This window comes from Schistocerca cancellata, chromosome 9, assembly GCF_023864275.1.
Source record: "Schistocerca cancellata isolate TAMUIC-IGC-003103 chromosome 9, iqSchCanc2.1, whole genome shotgun sequence".
NCBI classification, from domain to species: Eukaryota; Metazoa; Arthropoda; class Insecta; order Orthoptera; family Acrididae; genus Schistocerca; species Schistocerca cancellata.
The window spans coordinates 303585462-303596154 of record NC_064634.1 but is presented as its reverse complement, the minus strand read 5'-3'; the positions used below and the strand labels follow the sequence as shown (position 1 = coordinate 303596154).

The following is a 10693-nucleotide window of genomic DNA, read 5'->3' as shown; positions in this document are numbered from 1 at the left end:
ATGTGTATACTATTGACCAAGTGCAAGTGAGCCACTGAAAACAGCTGAATTTTGTAATCAGATGGGGTCTTAAGAGGTGCTTCATATTTGTCTACTATTATTCATCTGCTGGCAAGACTGAAATTTACATTTATATCTACAAATGAAGAAGCAATGCAGATGAGTAAACTACGCACGTGCATCTGTCATCAATCAAATTTAGTAGTAAATACTGAAGAAGATTGAAGATGCAAGAAGTAAATTAGGTGATGCCACTGAGAATAAGTCATTTGAAAAACTCATTTTTCAGTGGTGTAATTTCTCTCTTTTGCAATCTGCTTTATATCTATTTGACAGTCACTGGGCCGCACAAATGACAAGAAGCCATAGTTAATTTGTGTGTTGACATTTAGTAATGGAACATGTCTTGCATATTGATTAAATCAATGGAGTCTTAGGATAAGAGCATGTAGACATTTCCATTGTACTTTATGCTTTATAAAAATGTAGTGAAGTAAACTGCTAAGTACTTTCATTCACAACATGTTTATTTACAACAAATATGAACACATTGCACTCCCTGATGTAGGGTAGTAATGCCAGAATAACTGTAATCATAAGATTTTTTTTTAAAGCAATGAATAAATTCCACATTTTGTACAATTTTAATATCGTCTGTTAAGTATAGTCTAGTGCTATCGAGGTGTGTGAATGCAATAAGTAATTTAAAATGTAAATGCTACTGCAATTTGAAATGTGTGTTGTGAATAGTATGGTAAATTATTACTAATTATTGTCTCCTCCTGTTACAATGTGAGAGATAACATTTTCATGAAATATTTGGTTCTCAAAAAATCTCTCAGAATTAATTGAAAGATAAACTATTAAGACATAATACCCTTTATAGCACAAATTATCACAATGATAACTAACACTCACTGAAAAACTATATAATATTGAAATAAAGCAAAAATTTTGATAGTGTATTCTTTTTGAATGAGATGTTGGCATGAAATTATGTGTTTCTTATTTGTACACAATAGCATGAAAATATTTGCATACTAATCTTTGATGGAACAGCCTGGGGAAGAAGATAGATTAAATAAAATATTCATTAAATCAATACCCCATCTATTTCTCCCCTTCTCAGCCTATGTTTTTTCCTCTCTCTCTCAGTCAATGTATATAAGATAAAACAGAAATGTGTTCTGTGACACGAATTCTTTCAGTTTTTCTTTATTTCCCATATGACAATGTTATAAACTTTAAATGGGGTCAACAATTTATAAGAGAACCCTAGTGCAGTGCTATAGGTCAATATAAGTGGTAATATATGGCAGTATAGTGGAAGCAATGAGCGGTGTATAGGTACACAAACAAGAACTTGAAAGCAGTTGTTCAGATTATAAGTTTTCATTGTTCTTCATATCTCTCTCTCTCCCTCTGTTGCACACCCATCCATCCCCCCCCCCCCCCCCCCACACACACACACACAAAGAAACAAAACTTCTGCCTGATAAACGAGAGCTGGGTTACAGTGCTTGGACAATGCATGACTGTGCATTTGTGGCTGGTCTGAAGAAGAATGCAAGTTCATATGTTCATTATGGTTGGCTGTGTCCAGCCATTTCATTGTTTGTAATCCACCCAGGATATTCCAGTATTAATGTTAAGAGTTCCATTTCTTGTGCATTGAGGGTCTCTGAAATAATTTGCACTACATATGAATTGATGATATATTGCATTACCCCACTGTTATCTACAAACAAAGGAATCTGATTTTTTTAGCAAACAAACTTCTGATGTCAACTATAGGCACCATTACATTAATATCAGGTATAAAGGTGTGAGAGGTATCTAGAATGACAAAGGTGCTATTAACTTCTCATAAAGCTTCGTTAGGTGACAGAAGATTATCCTGATTCATAATGTTTAGCAGCGTTGGGAAATAAAATAATTTTATTTGTTTTTCTATTCTTCTGAAGTCCGGAAAGTGATTTCTCACCTCTCCGAATGACATTACTCTATTTCACTAATTGTATTGTGGGCAATATACAGAAATTTTCAAGTTCTCCTGCTTATAGTCTCACACAGCTTTTAACATAAACTTCGTTGACACAATCAGCACTAGAAAAACATTTCTTGCACATGCATATTCCCCATGTAAATAAGAAATGTAAGTATACCCTGATAAGCTACCAGTGTCTCGTTCCTGCTGTTGAACTAGAACATAAAAGAATGTGTTCCGTATCACTAACTATGCTAGAAAATGAATTTTGAGATTCTGGGGCATTATAGTCAACTGTTGATTAATGAAGATACTGCCAGAACATTTTTAATTTTCCTCAATACTTGTGATTTATATGTCTTATAGGTTATTTAAAACCGTTATAAACTATCTTCTTCCACCAGGGTTGGAATAACTTTATAGTGTAGCTGTATGAGTGTCTAAATGTGTGTGTTTTCATTTTGTTAACTGCACTTCCCAGTCGAAAAATATTCAAAGGTGGCAGTTTTAAATGATTAACCTAGTATACTCTCTTTGTTTCTTGAATTTGAGTTAGAGTCACACCTTCACTTAAACCTGGGAAAAAGTGTAATTCATTACACTTTTTTTTACTGAACACTCTTAACGTTTTTCTTTTAAATATTAACGCTTTTGGGCTTTGGCTGATTGCTTTCCGGTCATCGGCACTAACAAGGCGGCACCCAGATTTCGGCACTAATGGCTAGCGCATCCCGCATGGCAGCGCTGTAGTCGGCGTCGGAGAGCTGTGGACTTCGCCGGTAGATGTCTCGCGCTGCTTTGACGTAGCGGGTGACTGCAGCAACGACGTCGCGAACCTCTCTAGAAAAAGTCGAAATACATTTGCTTTCATCATTGCCATATATACCGTACGAGAAATTAAGTATCACCACAACACACTAAAAAAAATCTTCAAGAACATTGCCGTTGTGGACCTTTGTGAAATCGTACTTGCATACAAGAAAGCAATAGATATAATGCTCCCTTTATACTCAAGCTTTTTCTCTTCCAGAATATACGTTACAAGGAAATAGAAACCACTGTCGCCGAGATGAGTCTGCACCCGATCATTTACTGGCGAGCTACAAAATATTCGATATAGCGCTACACAGCTCCCATAATTGACGTGATCACCATTGTCTTCGACACTACCTCTGCCTCCATGTTTAAATGTTGAAAACTATGCGAGACAGTAGCGACAGAGAGGCAAATGGCAATACAGAAAAGGAAACTGGGGCAAATACAAAGAGATAATACATGACGATATAGCCCTTTCCAAAGCCATAACTAACGACTTTGTCTGTATCATCAACAGACCAGAAAAAAGAATCAGATAGCGACAGACGAAGCAATCTCGCAAAAGATGGTAGACTACTGGCAGCCGGCAACCATGCGTTGGTTAGCGAAAAGAAACTCCTCTTTAGGCAAGTGGGAAGCTCCAACATCCATGCCCTAAAGCTCCAATCGAACCGGCTCAACTGCCAAATAAAATATACATCTCGGAACATAGGCAACGACAGTGGTGGAAAACATGCCGAAAGCTAGATTACAGAAATGGGGCAATGTTCCGGCGTTCCTTCAAAAGCCATGATGCTAACAGCAAAACATTGACAGCAAGGAACGAGCCGGCCATCGACAACAGACATCACGTAAAAGCATTCAAGGACGTCTTGCAAGAGGTATTTGCTTACTACTAAGAATTCAAATATAACGACTACTTCATTCAAAATGGTTCAAATGGCTCTGAGCACTATGGGACTAACATCTGAGGTCATCAGTCCCCTAGAACTTAGAACTAGTTAAACCTAACTAATCTAAGGACATCACACACATCCATGCCCGAGGCAGGATTCGAACCTGCGACAGCAGCGGTCGCGCGGTTCCAGATTGAAGCGCCTAGAACCACTCGGCCACTCCGGCCGGCCTACTTCAGTCAGCCGGTAGGAACAGAGGTAACGTTTCCTCTGACAACCTGCGTAAGAGATTCCGGGTACGAATCCTCATTAAGAAGCCAATAAGACACAAAGAAATGAAGAACGCGGTATTTACAGGTTGGTGGTATCCAGCAATTAGTAAAAACACAATAAAACGCACGCCAGGTAACCTCATTTAACGTCACCCACCAATACTGATACAATTTTTTGAGTACTGCCTGACAGTCGAGGCGCTCCCACGTGCATGGGAAACAGGAAAAATCATTAATTACGAACTCCAGTCATACCGACCCATCTCCCTTCTTGACGTCATGGCGAAGACTTGGGACAGAATATTAACCTACAGCCTATAGCGAAGGGAAGCTGCTTCTCCTCCCTATCTAAGAAGGCTCCAGATGCAACTACAGCACAACTCACTCGCTGTTTAAGCCCACCTACTGTGGTACATATGACACGTCCATATGACATAAACGTAGCACACTGCACAGTAGCCTTATACCTCGAGTTCGAGAGCGTCTTCTGTAAACTTTCACACTTTGGCCACTTCCACAGGCTGCTAAACATCGGCAATGCACTCAAACTGGTCTGAATAATCATAGCACATATGACGGGTTGCATGCGCAAGTCGCTGAGAAAACAGCAAATATATCCCATTCAACTGCAAGCGCCGAGCAGGTATGCCTGTAAGCGGATGAACTTCATATTGGTGTTCCGGATTAAGGCTGCAGAGCTTACAACGAAAACAGATAATTATCTACAACAGCTGGATAACTGGATGGCGAAATAGTTAATTCGATCCAAACTAGTCGAAATCCAAACAATACTTTTCTGGGATAGAAACAACACCAAGAAGTGCCAATGAGATGAAAGGGATACATGATCGACCCTTTTGTTCCAGTGTATTGACAAGTACCGGAACGAAGACAAAGATCCCAAAAGAGCAAAGAAGGCTGTGAGACGACGTCAGCCAATAGCCCACTGACAAGAACCACACCACGACAGGAGCAACCTCTAGTTGAAGAAAACATAAACACCGCTCCTGCCAGCCTCGACCGCACAGTATTCGCACAGTTGTAGACCAACACTATGATAGCAGTTATTAGTGATCCATACCAATTGCTTAACGGGAGTTAGAAATGAAAATTTTTTTCACATCTTTGGATTTTTATCTCATTATAAAATTTGCAATTTTCCGGAATAAAATGATATATGTATCACTTATAAACTCACATAGGAGGTATGTTATTTTATACTTTTAAGTAAAATCAACACCAGTTGAAAATGTTCAAATTTTTACACGCATTACTTCAAGATTTAATAAAATCGGTAATTTTTTATATAGAAGGCTGTGGATTGCTGTATTATAAAGGTTAAATGAAGTGTTTGTATAGGTAGCACTGTCAAAAACAGCACCATATCGTTTCAAAGTATAAACATGCGTTGTATGTCGAAGTGCTACCGTTTTTTCGAGAAAATGTGATGAATAGATTGGTCAATTTCTCAAAAAGTAAATTAAGAAGGCAAAATGAAGTGTTTTTAAGGAACGTGGGTTTTATGGTAGTAGATTTTCGAATAAAGGGAAACACTGTGTTGAACATGTGGCATGTGAAGTTACAGAAAATGAAATAGAGGCAAACTGTCAGTAGGCAGAGAAACGCCCATTAGTGCTTCGAAGATTAAAATAAAACGTTGTGATACACAGTTTGCTCAAAACGAATGTGATGTAAATGGTAGGTTAGGTTATATTCTGATAGATTTACGCATCCTAATGGGAGGGCCAGTTAGTTAGATGAAAACAGTGAGGTATCAAATAGACTGGATGGGAAACTTATCATTAATTGTGCCAGTTGTAAATGCACTCATTCATTTTGGAATTCTGATAAGTGTAAAGATAATTATTTTGAAGTAAATGTTAGGTGGTTTTATGGACTGAGAACTATTGGCAAAGGACACAATGCAGCAGAATCAACTTGTGCCACAATGAATATGCCGCACCCACCTTGTAAAATCGACAAGTATGCAGGATTTATTGGAGCTGCTGTGGAATCTGTTGCATGTGAGTCATAGAAGGGTGTTGCAAACGAAGCTGTTGAAATAAATTAGGGTATTACTGACATACCAGTAGCTTTTGATGGCATGTGGCAGAAGTGACGCTACAGTTCGAATTCTGTTGCTACGGTGACCTGTGTGGATATAATATATTTCCAGATTTTAACCAAATATTATTATAAGTATAAATCAGGGAATAAAGAAGGGCATATCTGTGACAGAAGTGGACAATAACGTGAGAGAAAACAGACGCTTTACGATCTCCTCCTTGCGGGATGATTTTCCTAATGTTTCTCGTAGTGTTTTGTATGGCGTTGTGACAGAGCGCTTGTATTACCGAAAATTGTGCATACATTGGGTACCAAAAATGTTGACAGATGTTCACAAAATCAAACGTTTAGACAGTGCATTGACTTTCTTTGAGTGGTACCACAACGATGGTGATGATTTCTTAAGCCAAACTGTTACGGGCAATGAAACATGGGTAGCCTACGTCACATGAGAATCAAAGCAACAGTCCATGGAATGGCAGCATTCAGATTCACCCAGAAAAGTGAAGTTTAAGCAAACAATTTCTGCCCAGAAAATCATGTGCACAAAAAAATTGTTCAAATGGCTCTGAGCACTATGGGACTTAACTGCAGAGGTCAACAGTCCCCTAGAACTTGCAGCTACTTAAACCTAACTAACCTAAGGACATCACACACATCCATGCCCGAGGCAGGATTCGAACCTGCGACCGTAGCGGTGGCGCGGTTTTAATCATGTGCACAGTTTTTTGGGACAGAAAAACAGTATTGCTTGTGGAATTTCTGCCTCGTAATGAGAAAGTCAATGCAACAGCTTACTGTAAGACATTGCACAATCTGCGCCGTTCAATTCAGAAAAAAGACGTGGAAAGTTGAGCAAGGACATCGTTTTGCTGCAAGACAATGCTCGTCCGCATGTGGCGAATCAGGCCAAAGATCTCATCACATCTTTTCGATGGGGAACTCTAGATCATCCTCCATACAGCCCCAATCTTGCGCCCAGTGACTACCATCTGTTCCTGCACTTGATGAAACACCTGGGCAGTCAACGTCTTCAAGACAATGACGAAGTCATAATAGTGGTGATGCAGTGGTTAACAAGTCAGGTGGCAGACTTCTATGAGGAGGGTATTCAAAAACTGGTACAACGCTATGACAAGTGCCTCAATATCGACGGAAATTATGTAGAAAAGTAGATTAAGGTACAGGCTTTCATGTAAAAATAAAATTATTGAGATATGTTAGCACGTCTTTATTTAATTTCAAAACGATACTTACTTAAAAAAACACGCCTAGTATTTAGACAATTATTTGAACGGTAGCACTCACCTAATCCACATCCTCAAAGAAGTACGATTGGGACAAAACCTTATTAAGACAGGTGCAGGCAGTTTCCACGGACGCTCGACTGGGAAAGTCATACACAAACGTATAAAACATTTATACATCCGATTTCTGTGTATGCTGGTGCCCCACGGGATGGCATGCCGCAACAGTATGCTCAAAAACGATATCCAACATAGTATCACCTCCGTTGCAGTCTCTAATGTCTACACCTGCAAACCATCAGCGATAATGTCTATCAGATCGCAAAATTCGAACCATTACAAACGCGACTAGTTCTGCTTAGTGTGAGATGCGGGAGGCATCTGTTACTAAATCAACTAAGATGACTCAAACACAAATACACTGCCGCATGAAACATGACTTGAGACTTACGTTAGAGCCGGGAAAAATCGATCGAAAACAGCCGATTCAGTCGGTTGTCGGTAAACAATCGACTCATTCAGTTGTATGAGGGGCGAAAAAGAGACACATAGAGCCGGCCCATGTGGCCGTGCGGTTCTAGGCGCTTCAGTCTGGAACCGCGTGACCGCTACGGTCGCAGGTGCGAATCCTGCCTCGGGCATGGATGTGTGTGATGTCCTTAGGTTAGTTAGGTTTAAGTAGTTTTAAGTTCTAGGGGACTGATGACCACAGATGTTAAGCCCCATGGTGCTCAGAGCCATTTTTCGAGACACATAGAAAAAGAGTAAGTAAACAGTTTATTGTTTCAAAATTACTCTCCGTAACTGTTAATACATTTATCACTCTATAAGACAGGACAGTCGGCGACTTCATGAAAAATTTTGCAATTGCCTACTGCACCTCTTCGTCTGGAGCGAATCGACGGCCATGAATTTCTCTTTCTTTGGGACTCCAAAATTATGGAAACTGCGTGGAGAGATCGGAACTGTATGAAGGATGTACAATGCCTTTCCATCGAAACTCCTGCAGCATAATCGAAACATCTTTTGCAGCGTGTGGGCAGGCATTATCCAGTAACAGAAAGATGCTGTCCACCAACATTCCTGGGCATTTGAACTTGATGGCACGCTTCAGTTTTTGCAAAGTGGCCACGTACAGAGCATTGACAGTCTTGTCTCATAGTGGGATAAATGTATTGACAGTTATGGCGATTACTTCTGAAACTATAAACAGTTTACTTACGTTTTCCACATTTCTCTCGTTTTAATTTCACTTTTTAGTTTTACGTATTGGTTGCATTATGCATTCATTGTTTTGATTGAAACCAGTCTAAGGGACGAATCGAATGAAAACAGTCGATTCATTTGGTTGTAGCTTTATATATTGGTTGGACTTGATTGCATGTTCTTTTGAGTGAAGCCAGTCTTTAGGAGCAAACAGATGAAAACAGACGACTTGCTCCGACGTATTCAGTTCTGAGCGTAAACATTCGAACGTTTTGCCATTGATAAATCATTACTGCACTCTGTTACATCGCGTCTTGTTACTATTATTGCCGTCCGAATATTTGATTTTTGTTGAGGGACAATATATAGCTTTTAGTTCAGTTTTTCGTCCTTGTTTATGAATAGGCGTTCATTTTCTTTTCTTTTTTTTTTTTTTTTCGTAGTGAAGCTGGTGTCCGGACCAGAATACCGAAACGGTCAGTGGCGTGGAAATGAAAGAAACTGTATGACTGGACAAAAAGTGAACCTCCAGATAAATTCAGTGCGATGTAGAGTATATACAAGGATTGCAACTTTAATAGTGGAAACTATTTATTTACAGCTCGTACAAAATAGATACGTGTTTCAAAGTTTTATTGACTTTCAAAGTAGCCACCAGCATTGTGTATAACCCGTTACCAGCATCGTGGAAGTCGTAGGATACTCTTAGCAGTGCCAGTTGCGTTGACAGTTCGAGCGGCGCGGTCTATTGGCCGACGAATTTGTAGCAGTTCTGAAGCGAATGCCGTGAAGTGTTTCCTTCAGTTTAGACATCGAGTTGAACGCACGAGGGCTTAAGTCAGGGGAATGCAGGAGGTGGTATAGCACTTTGGATCCCATCAGTCAAACAAATCAGTAACATCTTGCACTGTACGTGCTTGAGCACTGGCCTGCAAAATGATGGTCCGGTTCTGCAGAAAGTGTCATCACTTCTGTCTCTAAGCTCGTCATAGGTTGTGTTCCAAAAATGAACAGCACAGAGACAGAAGTGATGATATTTTCGGCAGGACCTGACCATCATTTTGCAGGACAATGCTCAAGCACGTACAGTACAAGCTGTTACTGATTTGTTTGACTGATGGGGCTGCTACATGCTATAGCACTTTCTGCACTCCCCTGACTTAAGCCCTGGTGAGTTTAGCTCGATTTCTAAACTGAAGGAAACACTTCATGGCATTCGCTTCAGAACTGATACGAATTCTTCGGGCAATAGACCACACCACTCGAATTGTCTACGCAATTGGCACTGCTAAGAGTATCCTACGACTTCCACATCGCTGGCAACGAGTTATACAAAATGCTGGTGACTACTTTGAAGGTCAGTAAAACATTGAAACACGTATATATTTTGTATGAGCTGTAAATAAGTAGTTGCCACTATTAAAGTTCAAACCCTCGTACAAGGATGATTCAGATCATGAAACTATGTTAATTAAAGAACTTCAAAGAAAATTAACGATTGACGAGAGATATTTCTCGTAAAAAATACTTCTGACTGTTGACAGTGTATGCTTAAAAAGCAAGTAATTAAGCTCACCAAACAGTTTACAAATTTATATCTTATATGCTTTCTAGAATGAGATTTTTACTCTGAAGCGGAATGTGCGCTGATACGAAACTTCCTGGCAAAATAAAACTGTGTGGCGGACCGAGACTCGAACTCAGCCTTATGCCTTTTGTGGGGAAGTGCTCTACCAACTGAGCTACCCAAGTACGACTCACGACTCATCCTCACAGCTTCAGTTCTGCCAGTACTTCGTCTCCTACCTTCCAAACTTCACAGAAGCTCTTCTGAGAACCTTGCAGAACTAGCACTCCTGGAAGAAAGGATAATGCGGAGACATGGTTTAGCCACAGCCTGGGGGATCTTTCCAGAATGAGATTTTCACTCTGCAGAGGATTGTGCGCTGATATGAAACTTCCAGACAGATTAAAACTGTGTGCTGAACTGAGACTCGAACTCGAGACCTTTGTCTTTCGCGGGCGAGTGCTCTACCAACTAAGCTACCTATGCACGACTCACAACTCATCCTCACAACTTCAATTCTGCCAGTGCCTCGTCTCCTACCTTCCAAACTTCACAGAAGCTCATCTGTGAACCTTGCTGAACTAACACTCCTGGAAGAAAGGATATTGCAGAGACATGGCTTATTCACAGCCTGG

At 40.1% G+C, this 10693-nt stretch overlaps 1 protein-coding gene across 1 annotated transcript in view; it reads right to left on the bottom strand.

Annotated features, from left to right (window-relative positions):
• Positions 1–530: 530 nt before the first annotated feature.
• The window catches only part of LOC126101371 (uncharacterized), a 422171-nt gene continuing 412008 nt past the window's right edge, over positions 531–10693 (bottom strand). Inside the window, exons 12-13 of the mRNA XM_049912038.1 lie at positions 2941–3185; positions 531–2827 (exon numbers count right to left, since the gene is read on the bottom strand). Coding sequence (XP_049767995.1) covers positions 2674–2827; positions 2941–3185 — 399 coding nt within the window. The 3' untranslated portion in view covers positions 531–2673. The remainder of the gene's footprint in view (positions 2828–2940; positions 3186–10693) is intronic.